Below are 16,180 nucleotides of genomic sequence, written 5' to 3'. Positions count from 1 at the left end.
GCCATGGATACACGTCAAGGGGAAAGACTGGGGAGGGAGAAACACCGGAAACTGAGTGACTTATCAATCAAAATAAAATATTAATTTTGAATAGGAAGGGTGGATCAAATTAGCAGCACGCCTCCCTGAATAAACGAGTGGTTTTCATCTATTTTGGATTTTTATCAACGAATCCAATTTTCAAATACTTTGGCATTTTAAGCTCGAGTAGACCAGCGATGTTCATCAATGACGTTTTACTTTGAAGGAACTGAGCGGAAGTGTTGTATTTCCTTTTGTGAGTGAGGTTAGTGATGAGAGGACGGGTTGCGTGTGTGTGTGTGTGTGTGTGGGTGTGTGTGTGTGTGTGTGTGTTTGTGTGTGTGTATTTGTGTGTGTGTGTGTGTGTGTGTGTGTGTGTGTGTGTGTGTGTGTGTGTGTGTGTGTGTGTGTGCGTGCGTGTGTAGAAGTTTCTGGTGAAAGTTGTGACATAAGTGAGGACAGGTAAACGACACCAGTGCATTAGGTTTGCTGCTCTTACATAATAAACACACTTGACCAGCTTCATTCAAGTGTAAAACTAAAGTGCTTACAACTTGTTGATTGTGTCTAAGAGCAGAGGCCATTTTCCAATAAGTAAGTGGGGACTAACAGCTTTAAAGAAATGCTGATATATGCTATGTTATATGTTGAAAAACGAGACTGCACACAATACATGATGAACAATATGAAAAATGATGTTGACATTGAATAACCTTTGCTTTATCAGCCATTCCCACCGACTATCTGTGTTTAGACGCAAATCATTTTCTGAAATTATTATTGTTATTCAATAGGATATACCTGAGCTCTGTATTTACATTATTGCCCGCAGTATATGAAATGTTAAAATGTTTTTGATGCTATAAAAGAGAAAACGTTCATTTTTGCTGGGGGAGTACCAGATTTAGCGTATAACCTAGATGTTTTAAAGCCTTTTGCCTATTGTCAGGTATGTACATACTGAATCAATAGAACTAATTACATTTACTGATTTCATCAGTTTATATTCATTCATTTCATTTGTCCATGCACATAGAGATTGAATCTTTTATAAAGTCTAAACAGGACCTTGAGATGATAAACAGTGGAGCAAAGGTGGAAAAAGCCCCTTGATACAAATTTGAGGTTTGACTGACCTCAGTTGAAAAAAACTAATCTTTGCATAATCCTTGTAAATTACTTGATATGTTTTCTCCTTCTGGAAATTGAAATCATGATTTTAGTAAATGAGGGAAAAATAAATAGTTCATGGTTCATCTGGATATAACATTCATTGCAATGGTTGCATTTTAAGTGGTCATTTCCACCAGGTCTTTATTGTCTCTATCGGATGAAGAAAAAACAACATCAACAACCCTAAGATAAGTTTAAAATGATTCAACTTTACAAACACATCATATAGGATATGAATTGTATATTTGTAGAAAGTAAACTCCTCCTCAGAAACTGCTCGGAAGGACATGATTTCGGGTCTGTGTCCTCAATGGTAGCTACACTGCCTTTGTCAAAAAACTTTTTCCGTTTGATCTCGGAAGAAAAAGGAGGAGGAATAAAAACTGTGAAGGGCTCACACAAAACCTTTTATATCAGACCGACTGGAAGACAGTTATGGTGAAAAATCACACTGACAGCAGGGGGAGAGGAACTGCCCGTCTCAAGGGCCGTTACCATAGTTTCATTGATGGAATCCAAAACTGTGCTACACAAAGACACGCGCACACACACACACACACACACACACACACACACACACCATGTCCAGTTGATCTTTTAATACATTGCCCCCCCCCGGGTCTGTCTCCAAGGATACTGTTAATATTGGATCAGGAAGTAACGAGTCCCCTTGCGGCTCCATATCCTGGACTCCCCACTGAGACTTAACAGTGTGTGTGTTTCTCCAGTGAAAACAAACATGCTCACAACTACTATAAAAAAAAAATTTCCTCTTGTTTCCTGTATTCAAGATGGGTTTTTTTATCTGTTGTTTTAAGCATTTTTTATTGAATTTCATACGTACGATTAATTAGTATGATAGTGGGGAGCTGAAAGGAATCAAGGAAAGAGTTTGGGGGTGACATTAAACATTAAGGTCCCTGAATCGAGTTGAACTGTGGGACACTAGTTAGACTGTAAGTGCTTTAAATCCCCATGTACAACATTATGCTGGGAACAAGTAGAGCTCCTGGATTAATGTTTATTAGGTTTTACAGTTTACCCCTGTTTAGCTTCCATAAACTAATATACAAACACTCATTTTAATTGTTTATTGACATAAGTATTAATCAACATCTTTGCTCACTGAAGGGATATTGTATATAGTTACAACTCTGTTATTATACTATACTATTATACTACAGTATTGTCTTTAGTTATAAACCAGCCTCAATGGGGGTGTATAAATAAGCACTTTATATCTGCTTAATTACATTATAGTGTAGTTATATATTCTTTTAAGTTACATACTGCTTATGAATAATAAATAGTGGACTTAAAGTAAGATAAGACAAGACAAGACGAGAGAAGAATAAGAATTCTTGTATTACAGCAGCCCAAAGGGAGTATGAGTGCAGGTTTTCATAGAATAGGAAAAGAGTAAAATATATTATAACTATATAGAACAATTAGATACAGAATACACACACATATATAGGAGTGGTTTTGGTGTTTGATGGTCATTTTGTAATCTTGCACACACATACAGAGGTGGGGACAGTTCGAAGTCGATGCTGATAGACTTACAGTGCACTAACGGTGTCTGACCAGCAGGGGAGGCAAGTCTACCTACTTTATGTCCCTGCGTCCACAGACGTGATCCAGGACAGGGCCGAGCTGTTCCCTTGAAGAGCTATCCAGCTAGATAAACATTAATCATGTTCGTTTGTCATTACATAATAGGGGTTGAAGAGGGGAAGAGGTAGGATGGCTGGACAACAGGTGCACCCTCCGATATCCAGCAGCCCCCTCCCCAGGGCCGTGCCTTGGAACATTACAAGGCACATCTGCCAGGAACACTCAACATACTTGTTATCGCTTGTCTTGTTTTTCCTCTCTTCTTCTTTTCCTTTCTCTGTCCTCTTCTTTTTGCTTCCATTTTTTTAAATGATGTGTAGTTGTTGTGTGTGAACCCCCTCATGCTTTTCTACACACATTCATATACACAAAACATACATACAACCTCTTTTGCTGTTTTGGTTTTGTTGTTGTTGTGTCTGTATGTTAATCCCGTCACGTCACCCAATGTATTTAGGTGTTGTCTTGTCTCACAAAAAGAGAAAAGAGGGACGTAACTCAATGCTTTTCCCTTGATTAAACTCTGTCTGACTTTTATTACATTTAGGAATGCAACGTGAAATCCATCTGCTAATTGTTAACATTTAAAACTGCATTTTAAAACAGCCATTAGCCTAACTGTTACAAAAGATATGACATTCAGCTTATATACTCTTTATAAAAGGTGGTACTCAATTAATAGGTGCAAGGTTACATTGTAATCTGTATCAAATTTTTCAAGCTTTCACCCCCTCAATAGTGATTCAAATCTATTCAAGCTCCATGTGAACAAGGGACTGAGGACGAGTGCAGATAAGTGCAGCATGTAATGTAGAGAGAGGGAATAAATGAATGAGTGTGTGTTAGAGAAGGGAGTGGCAATGTCCAGATGTTGATTCATTTGTATTATTCACACAGTCACACACAGATGCACAGGAAAGCCCCTTAAAAGCTGGAACAGAAATATCTGCATTCCTTGGTTGAATGGTTTTCCCACTCTCCTCTCCCCATACAGCAGTCCATGTCCTTCGGGTTTCTGCTTGTGTCAGCTTAGTGTATATTTGCACGGACACAGCAACACACACACACGTGCGCACACACAGACACACACACACACGCACGCACACACTTACAGATTCCTGCTTAGTTCAAGTGCTGTTTGTTAAGGGCAATCACAGCCTGGACAGTATAGGGCCTATAATCGCATCATCGGCCAACAACCCCAATGACTGTCTAGCCTGAAAATTGATTTTATTTTGTGGACATAGTTCAGAGTTCAACTCCATGGAAAGTAGAGTGAGATAATTACCACTGTCTGTGTTCGTTCATGTGACGACCATGCTTATTTAGCACTATAATGCGCGGTTTATCCTGCATGGCTGAGGCCTCCAGCACTTTACCAGGCATGTGTGAGGCCTGATTGTGGGGAGAAGGGTGCATGCTGGGAGTTTCCTGCCTGAAACCGCCAGAGAAAACTCAACTTGAATAAGAGTCATGACCACAGTGGTGTCCGGATTGCATAAGCTCAAACATACACCCATAAACACATTTTCATACGTTTCTTACACAGCGAGAGGCGGCCTGTGAACATATTCTAAGCCAGAGCTGAATGAATTTGACCTTTCACCTTCTCTCTCTCTCTCTCCACTTGTCCCTTTTCCATATGTCTCCCTCACACCTGTTCATGTCAAGCACGCCACAGATTCCGTTCCATCACATACATACACACACACACACACACACACACACACACACACACACACACACACACACACACGTGTATCAGTTTAGACACAGTATTGGACAAGGGGGGGAAAGAGGTCACTAGAGGACAGGGGCACTGGGACAGGGTGTGTAAGATGGTGTGATTCACTATTGGATCCCACCCCCAAATCCCAGCTTTGGTGTGTGTGCCTGCATGCTATGTGTGTGTGTGTGTGTGTGTGTGTGCGTGCGTGTGATGTGTGTGTGTGTGAGAGAGAGAGAGAGAGAGAGAGAGAGAGAGAGAGAGAGAGAGAGTGAGAGAGAGGATGTTTGTCTTTGCACAACTTCCAGAGATCATCCGACTGTCTGCAGACAGGGGGATTTCGTCAGCGACAGAAACAGACACGTGACATTTGGGCTTCTGAATGAATTCTGTCAAAACCGAGGAACTTTATGTGTATAAAGGGGTGAAACAATGAAGGAATCTTGAATTATGAATGGCCAGAACATTTAATTTAAGCACCAAACCCCCTGAATACTTGGTTTAATGATCTATATACCATTAAATATGCAGGACTAAAGAAGAAAACAATCAAAGAAAAGAAGTTTGGTTATAATTAATGAAGAGTTTAACACTCAAAAACCTAGTTTACTTCATCAGGACTATCTGGGAGGGGTTTCATTGGCAATATGATCGACAGTACTGTGAACATTTTACCCAAACTAACCCACAACAATCATCCCATTTTGCATAAACACGTGTGGAAAAAAAAAGAACGAAAGTAACACAGCAACCTTCCACCACCCTTATTTTCATGGCTACAAAGTTCTCTAGGCCATTACATGCAAGTGTGTTTGCAAGTGTGTGCAAAACACTCCCACACACCTTTCGGTCACCCCCTGAGCAGTGGCATGGCCAGTTTAAAGTCATGTAAAACTGGAAAGAAGTCGTCCCCCCCGCCTCACCCCTGCAAAAAAAAAAAAATCAATCATCCCCCCTCCTCCACTCAGGCTCAATCTGTTGTCCTTCTCTTTATCTATAGACAGCAGGGGTTTGTTCAACAACCCCTCCCCCTCGTCCTCCTGCTGCCCACTCCCTTTCTTTACTCTGCCTTTCATTCTTCCAGGGCTGTTTTATTTTTCTCCAATGGTGGCCCTGTTGAATCCCTCTGATCCTCCACTTCTTTTATTCGTTCTCCAGTGTGCAATTTCCCATCGCCCGACAGCACATTTTGGCCGAAAGCTTGTCGCACGCGCTTATCAAATATATATCTTGGTGTTATCATTCATAATGAATGGAGTAAAAAACAACAACACAGCACACCCATGGGCTACACCACACTATACTACACAACATTACTATACTCTTATTATACTATGTACAATGAGACAACATTGATACATTTAGGATGAATAAAAATAACATTTGTGCAAAAGCATCTCTCTCGCACAGACACACACACACACACACACACACACACACACACCTCCTCCCCTGCCCCTCTGCACAGCTTGATGACATCATGAACAGCCGTTATAAATCCAGCCAGTAGGATCGCAGTGCAGTCCGACGATCTGACTTGACTCTCTCCCTCCTCTCTCATTCTGTCGCTCCTTCACTCCGCTGCTTCCTACTCGGTCTCCCCCTCTCCCTCTCTCTCTCTCTCTCTCTCTCTCTCTCACACACACACACACACACACACACCCTTGTTCCTCCGCATCTGCAGCAGACATGGCCGGGGCTTTCGTTGGCACATGGAACCTCAAGGAGAGCGAGAAATTCGATGACTACATGAAGGCGCTTGGTGAGTGTGTGTGTGTGTGTGTGTGTGTGTCTAGTATGCGCATGCGTGGCTGTGTTGTGCGCACGCGTGTGTAAAAAGAGAGGATGCAACGGTGCCAGTGCTGCATGTGAGCACATGTGGAAATTGTGCTGCGTAAAGGTAAACATTTCTCCGTGTGTGTGTGTGTGTGTGTGTGTGTGTGTGTGTGTGTGACCAATTGAAGCAGCTGTAAATGCAGGGCATGGGAAAAGTAGCAAGGCAGAAGGGAACAATGGAGAGGCAAATGAAGGGAGGAATCGAGATAAAGAATGAATAAACGGAGGTAGAAGAAGATTAAGAGTGGAAAGAGGCAGAGGGATAGAGAAACAGAGAGAGAGAGAGAGAGAGAGAGAGAGAGAAAGCATGGGAACAAGGGAACCAGAGGGGAGGAAAAGTGGCTGACGGCATGGCCACAAGTGCTGGAAATGAGGGAGGGGCCCTCTCTTAGTGGACACTAGAAAATCACCCCACTGACAAAATGTGAATGGCAAGTAGATGGCATTCTCTCACACTCTCTCTCTCTCTCACACACACACACACACACACACACACACACACACACACACACACACACGAGCACAATGTGGGTGACCTTCGCTGAAAGCTGTTCATTGTTTGAGGTCATGGGAGGAGCTGAATATTAAGATGGGCCCAATGACAAGGGACGAATGGGACGGGAAGGTACAGATGAAGAGATCCGCAAAATGCCCCACACAAATGGATTTTGTGCGTGACTATCAAAGGAAAATTAGAGAAGTGTGTGTGTGTGTTTGTTTTCTCATGCCCAATGACCTCTGAACCCATGTGACCATCGAAACCAGAAACCCCTCAACGTCCAACACCAATCCAGACACACACACACACACACACACACACACACACAAACATACTAACACACAGTGATTTGTGGGGAAACTGGATTGCCAACCTGATTTTCTGTTTTGGTTGCAGAGGGCGTAAGTAGCTGCGAACTTACAAACGGAACCGTCTTGACCCCTCATACAGTCACACACAAACAGAAAAAGGAAAGCACACCGACATACATGCCTGAACAGGTCGTCAGGTCAACGGCTCCCTGTGTGTTTGAAGAACACGCTGTGGGTATGGACAGGAGACAAACAGAGATTAGAGAGCTATGACACGTGAAGGAGACGCAGAGGGCAAATCCACAGCTGCTGCTTTCAACTTTTACCGACATATTCCACTTAATATCTGCACTCTGGTGATACTAATCAGTGGATTGTTTACCTACATAAATTCATTGAAAAGTTAAACAAAGTTAGGGATGGTTTTATCTGTCAGATGGTCCACCACTTAGAACCATATCTCAGCAACTATTGGATAGAAGAATACAGTGTACAGTCATTCATGTTACCCAGGAGATGAATCACAAGCTGTTTTCAGACATGACCTCAGAAAAATGTCTGGAAAATTGGTTGCGGACATTTTTCGCAAATTTTACTTGGGGGCCGGCAGGAAAAATGTCCAGAGCAACATTTGGGGGCACTCCCATACAGCCACTCCGGAAAAGTTCTGGAAAATGTCCGTACTTCAGTGCATGTCTGAAAGCAGCTTTAATCAACTAAGTGATCCTGTCAGATGTTCCTCTAGCGCCACCAGCAGGTTAGGGGAAATATCTCTAGTGCCACCATCAAGTCAAACATTGTACTAATTATATTCCCACAAGCCTGAACTGTGCTTTTTATTTCCCGCCAATAAGCATTATATATATATATATATATATATATATATATATATATATATATATATATATATATATATATATATATATATATATATACACACACACACACACACACACACACACACACACACACACACACACACACACACACACACACACACCCCCCCCGAAGTATCTGTATTGGATATTTTCGGGCTCTACACCAGACGTCTTTTTACAGCTGCCTCCTGCCATAATTTATATCCCACGGGCGTCTGACAGACAGTTGTGAGGTAATGTGCCGTGTTGCGTGAGGCCCATATTGCCGGTGCTGTGGGCGGCTGGCTCGGACCGATTCTTCTCCTTTGTCTTCTGCTCTTTGATTTATGTGGTGGTTGGCAAACAACTTTGTGTTTCATAACCGCGACCAACTGAAATGGACTGTGGATTGTGAAAACCCGCCAGACCAGCCCTCAACTGTAATATAAATGAATTTGCGTGCGCACAACGAGACAAGTTCGCAGCAGTCTGCCTATAGGGAAAGTGTGCCCGAGTCTCTGCAGCCGCAAAGCCGCCGCGGTGCATTCCCATGGGCTTGTCAGGCAATGTTTTTGTAAGTCAAGGCAACAAAGTCAACCCCAGCAGTTTACACAACCAACCTGTTCTTTTGTTTCCTCCAGGTGTGGGATTTGCTACACGTCAGCTAGCGGGCCTGACTAAGCCCACCACTATCATCGAAGTGGATGGCGACACGGTGACGGTGAAGACGCAGAGCACCATGAAAAACACAGAGCTATCCTTCAAGCTGGAAGAGGAGTTCGACGAGACCACCGCCGATGACAGGAAGGTTAAGGTGAGAGGTCGCGTGGACAGGAGACTGTATAACAAACCTCTGTTTACACTCATATAAAAACTTGCAGAAAGGGGGCTCTGTCTGAGGTGGCACACTTTTTGTAACCCCGGCAGATTTCACGGCACAATTCTGAAGAATCAATGACTGTAGCCTTAAGATGAGCAGTGTGTGATGATCACTGTCGAGGGCTGGGCAGGAAAACTTTACACTACACAATTTGGAAGAAGAAATAAAACACTAAGAAATTAAAATATACAAACAATAAAACACACCCTTAAACAACGTGACATGTTCAAGAATGTAGTGGGGTAAACAGAAGAGTGTTAGTAATGTAAAGTAGCAAAAAACAGACGCTAAGTTTACTCAAGTTAAGTATAAGTACCTCAAAGTTATACTTAAGTAAAAACAAGAGTACTAAGATACATCCAATGCACACTGTGGTGTATTCATTTGTATTATGGTGTATTAACAACCTCTGTTTGTCTCAGTCCATCGTCAAAATAGAGGATGGGAAGCTGGTGCACACACAGAAGTGGGACGGCAAAGAGACCAGTCTGGTCAGAGAAGTCAACGGAAACGCGCTCATACTAGTGAGTGCTCAGGCAAAATGTGTACATTTAACATCTGTGTGTGTGTGTGTGTGTGTGTGTGTGTGTGTGTGTGTGTGTGCGAGTTTGTTGTCTTATTAGACCTTTCCTTTTCTCTCCACCGCAGACACTCAAAATTGGAGATCTTGTTTGCACACGTCGCTACGAAAAGGCACAGTAAAACCCAGCACCACCTACTCGCATCAGCTAAAGCTCTGCACCACAAACTCCTCATCACCACCTCATCCCTGGCCGAGCAGGCGCTGTGTAGGTCTGCTGCAGAGTCGCCCTCAATGCCCCCTCATTCTGTTTGATAAGTATTAGCATTGCTGCTGCTGACTGTGACCTCCCATCTCCCCCCTGCCCTTCTCTTTATACTGTGGTTCCTTCTACTGTAAGAAACACTGAATGAATTCCAATGTTTTTTTCTGTTGTTGTCGTTTTGTTCTCTCTAAACACCTGCAGATGTATTTCTGTAGAAAATGTGTTATGCATGGTGCCTATGATAAACCTGGAAAAGCGTTTGAAAAATTTGTTTTAACGATTGAGACCTCGAACAAATAAAAAGTGTTCAAACTGTTGGATGAACTTGTAAAACAATGGAATTCCTCCAAGATGTTGTTTTTAAGTGTCTGTACGTGGCAATTTGTGCAGAAACTTTACTTGGTAAATAGCAAGTTTACTTAACTGGACTGTACAAACACTAACATGAGCAAATGAGTCAAATGTCGATTTAGATTTTGGATAATCTAAAAATAAATTTGACGGCAGCGGTGATCAGTAGATAATAATCAAAAATTTGAATTCGGGGAGCTTCGGGCTGCAATAACGATAAGGGTTGCTGTCATGAGCTGTTTAGTTCTGAGTCCAAGGAAACAGTGTGGCATAAGAGTAGTAGTGCAGCACTTCTGTACACCCTAGAGTTTGACCACAGTTTCCATTACAGCTGTTTTTACAGGTTCTCGGGGAGGTTTAATTATATCTTGTGTGTGTGTGTGTGCGAGCGTGTGCCATCTAAATTTGGATCAATCCGTCTCGCGGTACATTGGCGTCATGGGTTTGGGACAAGTTGCCAACTAGAACCAGGGTGAAGGGGTGAAAGAGTAGAGGACAAGTCTAGCAACCGAGCTGGAGTGTACACAGTGCAATGAGTTCGACCTTCTGGTGTTCTAACTATATCCACATAGTTGCGTTTAGGGGGAAAAATAGACTCATAAAGAAAGTGAACATAAAAGTCTAATCACACACAAGTAGCTAAAAGTAAAGGATAAATGGGTTTTTTTTAAAGAAAAGAAGTGCAAGGCTGAACACTGAGGATACTCCAGGATTAATGTATTCACCCGTGCAGCCTGTGTTTTCTCAGCAAACATTATCACACTTTCCCATGGACACATATCCTGTATCTGAAGTTTAAGCCGACCTTCACCTCAAGGTTTTCATATCAATACATTTACAGTGTAAACAAGTGTAAAGTAGTTTGTTTAAAAAAAAGGTGAAAAATAATATTGAAAAATTCCAGTCTACATACAACATTTTTCCAGAGCTTTCAAACCCGTCTCAGTGACTTCCGTCAGCAGAGAAGAGTTTACTGGACTGGGTAGATAGGGGGGCTTTGTAGCTTTGTTGATGGCGACGTCGCTCTGTCAGCCCGTCCACCGCTTTGGTCCAAAACTGAAATATCTCAACAACTGTCGGATTTAAAATTACGTTCGACTGTGACGCCCACAACATCAACATGTTAGTTTCAAAGCACTGCTGTGCCTCAGTCCTCACCGAGCAGCTTGCATGGCCACTGTATTCACATCACCCTGTTGATTATGACAGCTCATAATATACGTATATTCAACGTTAAATGTCCCAATTTTATTAACAAAGTTATCTATGATTTCCTTCACTTGTCTCAAAATTCAGTTTTACATAATGTACAAAGATAAATTGGTTATTACCTTATCAATGCAGCAACTAATTTCAAGGATATTGTGTGCAGGGTGGAAAACCACATCCAGATCCCTCAGGGTGAACTCAAACATTGCAATTCAGGAACATCAGTTTTATTTTAACCTGGAAACCATATATCACATGCACAAGCACGGAAACTAGGTCAAACCCCTAATGTGGCCTTATCTTGTTTTACATTGACCAGAGGTCCTCGTTTAAAATAAAAATAATTTTGTAGCTTTTTTTTTTTTACTGCATTGGACATGACCCAACCTGAGATCTATGTTGTTTAAACCCTGAGACACTCAGTGGAAAACATGAACTTCATATGACTCCAGGGTGGACCACCAGACCCAACTTGGGAATTTTTGTGTGTGTGTGTGTTTTGGGTCAACATTAGAGTTCAAGGTCCAAGAACAAAGAGATCAAGAGGCTTTTTTTTTTAACCTTGACAAATAAAACACCTTTAATGGAATTAACAGTTGACATGCAGGAAGAGGGGTCTGTGTGTGTACTGTGAGCAGGCCCCCGGGAGGCAAGATGTAAAAACAAAGACGGATGTACACACGCTAGTGCACAATAAGCGGCAGATTACCTAAGGATATCATTGCAGCATGGGGATCCTGTCTCGCTCACTTGTACTACATTACATTTCCTGTTTGTGTCTTTACGTCTTCCTCGGTGTGTGTGTGTGTGTGTGTGTGTGTGTGTGTGTGCTTGCGTGCGCAGCTTCTTTTTGTGGATTATGTCAGGGTTTTTCACGTCAGACCATCCCTAAGAGTGGGCTTTACTGCCTTGTTTCTGCTTAATGGATTTCCCAGAGCTTTAGAAACCGGATATCTGCTAACAATATCTGTGGATTTCAAGGGGGACTGCCACTTGCTGCGATATTGCTTTCACCTATCTGGTTTCGTATGATGTGTAAACTCACTCCCTCAGTGGGTGGAGCCAGAGGTTTCTTTTGGACAAGGGGGAAGATTTCATCTGATTATTATTTTTTAACTTTACAGGTCTAAATGTGCTTCTAAGATCATGGAGAGACAGTGTGCAAAACTTCTATAATAAACCGGTGGTGGGGAGACTATTTAAAGAAACACAACTGGAAGTCTGTCCCTCTGCCTGTTGCTAACCACTTCCCCTTTGTTGCGTCTGTGTGAAAGCTGCTGTATCAGCTGCGTTTATGAGATTTATGCTTCTTGTGCTTCTTCTTCTTTTTGTCCTCTTTGTCATGAGTGGGGTTGTGGCGCCGTCTCTTGGGTTTGCATTCACTACTGTTGCTGCTGCTGCTGTCGCTGTCCGACTCCTTCCTCTCCCTCTTCCTCTTCTTCATTTTCTTCTCCTGGAGGACAAAAGCACAAGGGGGGGGGAGTTATTTGTGGCAATAAAGGAAACTTCAACAGTGTTGATGAAGGAATATCTACGAAGCAGTTTTAAATGCCTCTGCTGCTTCTGCCATTCTTAAAAAATAATGGAGTAAAGCTGAAACGAAGAAATGAGATTAAAGCTCTGCTGGACCTTAATTGTCACATGTTTACCTTCTTTTTCTTCTTCTTTTTGTCTGAGTCTTGCTGTAGTGCAGCTGTGGAAGTCTGCTGTTGCTGTTGCTGTGGCTGCTGTGGCTGCCGTGGCTGCCGTGGCTCTTCATCGCCCTCTTCAGGCAAAAGAGCGTACTGCAAGCCCGGCGCAGAGAAACAGTCCTTTGTAAAGTGACCTGGGGAAAAAAAAGTAAAGATTTATTCAAATGGCTGTATAACCTGATTTAAAAGAAGAATCTCAGCATAAATTTGTGGCAAACAAATGTAGACTCTGTGGGATCTTGAACCCTACCCTTGCAGCCGCACTTTGAACACGTTGTGTTGAGCACAGCCTCCAGTGTGATCCTGTTGCCAGTATGGTCTCTAAAATTCTTACGTCGCCTCGCATCCTGTCTGCACACACAAGTCATGATGACACACACACACACACACCTTTACGTGCACAGACACACACATAGATAATGAGACTGTAAACACTTACTCTGCCATGACATTGTTGGGGTCCAAGTCCCGCCCTGTTCCCTGATTGACAGCTTTCATTGAGAAGGACAGCTTCACCTTGTCATCCCGAATCTGACAAGCAGAGGACGGAGCTGAAGAGCAGTGTTTTTATATGAAATACTCCCATCTGTGTGTGTGTGTGTGTGTGTGTGTGTGTGTGTGTGTTAGTGTGTGTTGTTACCTCTCTCCCGATGACTTTAATCCACACCTGTTCCCCCACATCGACAATTTCTGAGGCACTCTCAACCCGTGTAGCTGACATCTCACTCACATGTACCAGGCCTGTGTGTGCGAGGGAAAGCAGTTTTAAGGATTTAGACACAAATACATTTTTTATTGCTGACAATGACATTAGAGCCTGACCGACTGATATTGGGTGATTGGAGATATATTGATACGACAAGAAATTGCAAAGCATAAATAGCAAAGATACGTTTTGAAATAGCAACACTATATATATATATATACACACACCACTGTAATAGTTTGTCCACCAGAAAGTCGTGACAAGTGTATTTTTCAACATGATTTTAACTCTCATCATAGGCTTCAAATCCAGGCCAAATGTGCTGCAAAATAAGCAATTTTTACACATTTGTAAACTTTTTTGCTGTAACCTGCCTTTGCTAGAAACTATTTCTCAACATCTGAGCACCAAGGTGCAGGTGGTGTCTAATTTATCCCAGTAAACTTAGCTCAGTTTGCCCTCCAGTGGTGAAAATGAGTAGCTGGTGTTCGGTGTGACTTGCAGGTTGAGGATAATTGTGCGACAATAAATTATTTGGTTAAAGAATGTAACCCTAGTTTTAGAACATAAATTTAAAAAACTCTTCTCAGCAACCTCCTGCAACCTAGAACCCCTCTTACCATTTCCCTCTCTACATACAATTTATCTTGGATCTCCTTTTTATGTATTATGTATGTTTTTATGCAGATGTTTCATTACTTACACCTCTTGTAATTTGCTTTATTTTAACCTTGGAAAGCACTTTGTGCTCATTTGCTTGAAAAGTGCTCTATAAATAAATTAGCATTATTATTTTTTTTTTACAGTTATGGTTCAAAATTATTTGAAACAAATCTAAAAAATATATACAAATCAATATATTTTAAACCTGTTTGCACTGTAATATTTGCTATTACTCATCATCTGTTATATTGTGTATCATAACCACAAACTGCAGGATGCTACCTACCTCACTGCCTCTTAAAAAAATTATAATCATCCAACATCAACTTCCTGCAATCAGGGGAGGACTTCTGTGAAAAAGCTGATAGACTTTGGGAGCCAGGGCTCTAACCCTGCCAAATTATTGTGTTACCTCTTGTTTTGTGCTAATCACTTATTTATATCATGTGGGATGTTTGCCTCACTGCCCCATTTCTCTTTCTTATTGTGGTTCATTCCACTCATTTTGCTTGTGTGAAGATTTTTGTCTCTGAATAATTCAAAGATACAGCTACATACAAGTATGTGAACTTCTACGCACCTTCCTTCTTGTATCCTGGCAGTCGGACAAAGGCTCCGTAAGTTTGCACAGACACCACTTCTCCCTTGGCAATGCTGAACAGTGGTGGCAGACCATCCAGTCCAGCAGGCTCCTGTGACGGACCATCGCTGTCAGACATCGTCTCAGCGGAGGCAGACCACAGGTATCAGTAAGTGGATCTAGAAGACTGATAATGAAGCATATTTAGTTACTTTTTGAGACTAACATTTAAAGATCTATGGTTCTTTTTGTCTGCTAAAAAACTCAAAACGTAACAACACCTCCAAAAGAAGTGATCGAGTTTTCTAGTGCAGGACAAACAGGACAAATTCCATCGCGTTGATAAGAAACCTCTTCATCCCCATTTACATTACATATTTATTGGATATCATGAACACTATAAATATATTGTAAAAGTCAACAAATGTATTTTTTGTTGCATCTTAAAATGTTAAAGATATTCCTATAAAAAAAGGCTCAGTTTTCACAATAACTCCTTAAAAGCTGAATCCTATCAAGGGGAATTGCATAAAAAAACCCAAAACGGGTTTAAATATTATAAACATCGGCTTGTACTGTGATATTTTCTCTTTCACATCATGTTACATGCTGCATCATAACCATAAACTGCAGGATGCTTCCTACCTCACTGCCTCTTAGACCACAACAACAATAACAACAACAACAAAAAGATAATCATCCGACATAAGGTCAGTTAATGTTTTGACATTATTCATTTTATCTTTCTTGTAATTGTAACGTACTTTTTTGTGGTTTTATTTTTGTCAATGCATGTGCACAGATCGAAGTAGGTGTATGTTGTGACCTGCTGGCAATTTTAGAAGATCTTCAACGAAACTGTACGGAAGAAACACAATACATATTCAATCGAAATATACATGCCTTTGAATTTCTGAATTGGCAACAACAAAATATTTACAAAAAACTGCCGTAACTTTACATCTGTTGCAACAGAAGGTTTAAATGGGAGCTTACGTTAGCTACATTAAAACACTGTCTGCTACCAAGCTAACCCCGTCTACCCAGATTAAAACGCGTCGACAGGATAATCGGTCCATGCACGGATTATAAATCCCAACTAGTAAAATCATAAACTCAAACTCTAAATCAGGAGAAAATAGTCAAATGAAACATAGCTACCGTTCGTGTTAGCAGAGCTGATTCGGTTCTACATCCGGGTCACATCAAGGTTGACAACACGCAAACCAACCAATCATCGCACTCAATACTAACTTGAACCAATCAGGCGCCTCA

General features: G+C 41.7%; 2 protein-coding genes across 4 annotated transcripts; one reads left to right on the top strand and one right to left on the bottom strand.

The window, feature by feature from the left end:
• The first annotated feature begins 6,058 nt into the window (after positions 1-6,058).
• fabp3 (fatty acid binding protein 3, muscle and heart) lies at positions 6,059-10,041 on the top strand. The gene is made up of 4 exons (XM_035621538.2): positions 6,059-6,299; positions 8,682-8,854; positions 9,343-9,444; positions 9,569-10,041. The coding sequence occupies exons 1-4, from the start codon at positions 6,227-6,229 to the stop codon at positions 9,620-9,622; spliced, it is 402 nt and encodes a 133-aa protein (XP_035477431.1). The 5' UTR covers positions 6,059-6,226; the 3' UTR covers positions 9,623-10,041.
• A 1,241-nt stretch (positions 10,042-11,282) lies between these two features.
• Positions 11,283-16,165, bottom strand: zcchc17 (zinc finger, CCHC domain containing 17). 3 transcript variants are annotated; one of them, XM_035621535.2, is made up of 8 exons: positions 16,067-16,142; positions 15,670-15,763; positions 14,906-15,092; positions 13,597-13,697; positions 13,396-13,487; positions 13,207-13,307; positions 12,915-13,090; positions 11,283-12,718 (listed from the first exon to the last, which is right to left on the bottom strand). In XM_035621535.2, exons 3-8 carry the CDS (start codon positions 15,042-15,044, stop codon positions 12,548-12,550), a joined length of 780 nt encoding a protein of 259 aa, XP_035477428.1. In that variant the 5' UTR covers positions 15,045-15,092; positions 15,670-15,763; positions 16,067-16,142; the 3' UTR covers positions 11,283-12,547. The 3 variants fall into 3 exon arrangements, with proteins under 3 accessions (XP_035477428.1, XP_035477429.1, XP_035477430.1); XM_035621536.2 differs by lacking the exon at positions 16,067-16,142 and adding an exon at positions 15,902-16,028; XM_035621537.2 differs by lacking the exon at positions 15,670-15,763 and having other exon boundaries at positions 16,067-16,165.
• Between the last annotated feature and the right edge of the window lie 15 nt (positions 16,166-16,180).

Source organism: Scophthalmus maximus, chromosome 22 (genome assembly GCF_022379125.1).
Source record: "Scophthalmus maximus strain ysfricsl-2021 chromosome 22, ASM2237912v1, whole genome shotgun sequence".
NCBI classification, from domain to species: domain Eukaryota; kingdom Metazoa; phylum Chordata; class Actinopteri; order Pleuronectiformes; family Scophthalmidae; genus Scophthalmus; species Scophthalmus maximus.
Note: the sequence above shows the minus strand (reverse complement) of the source record. Positions and strands in the feature narration are given on the sequence as shown.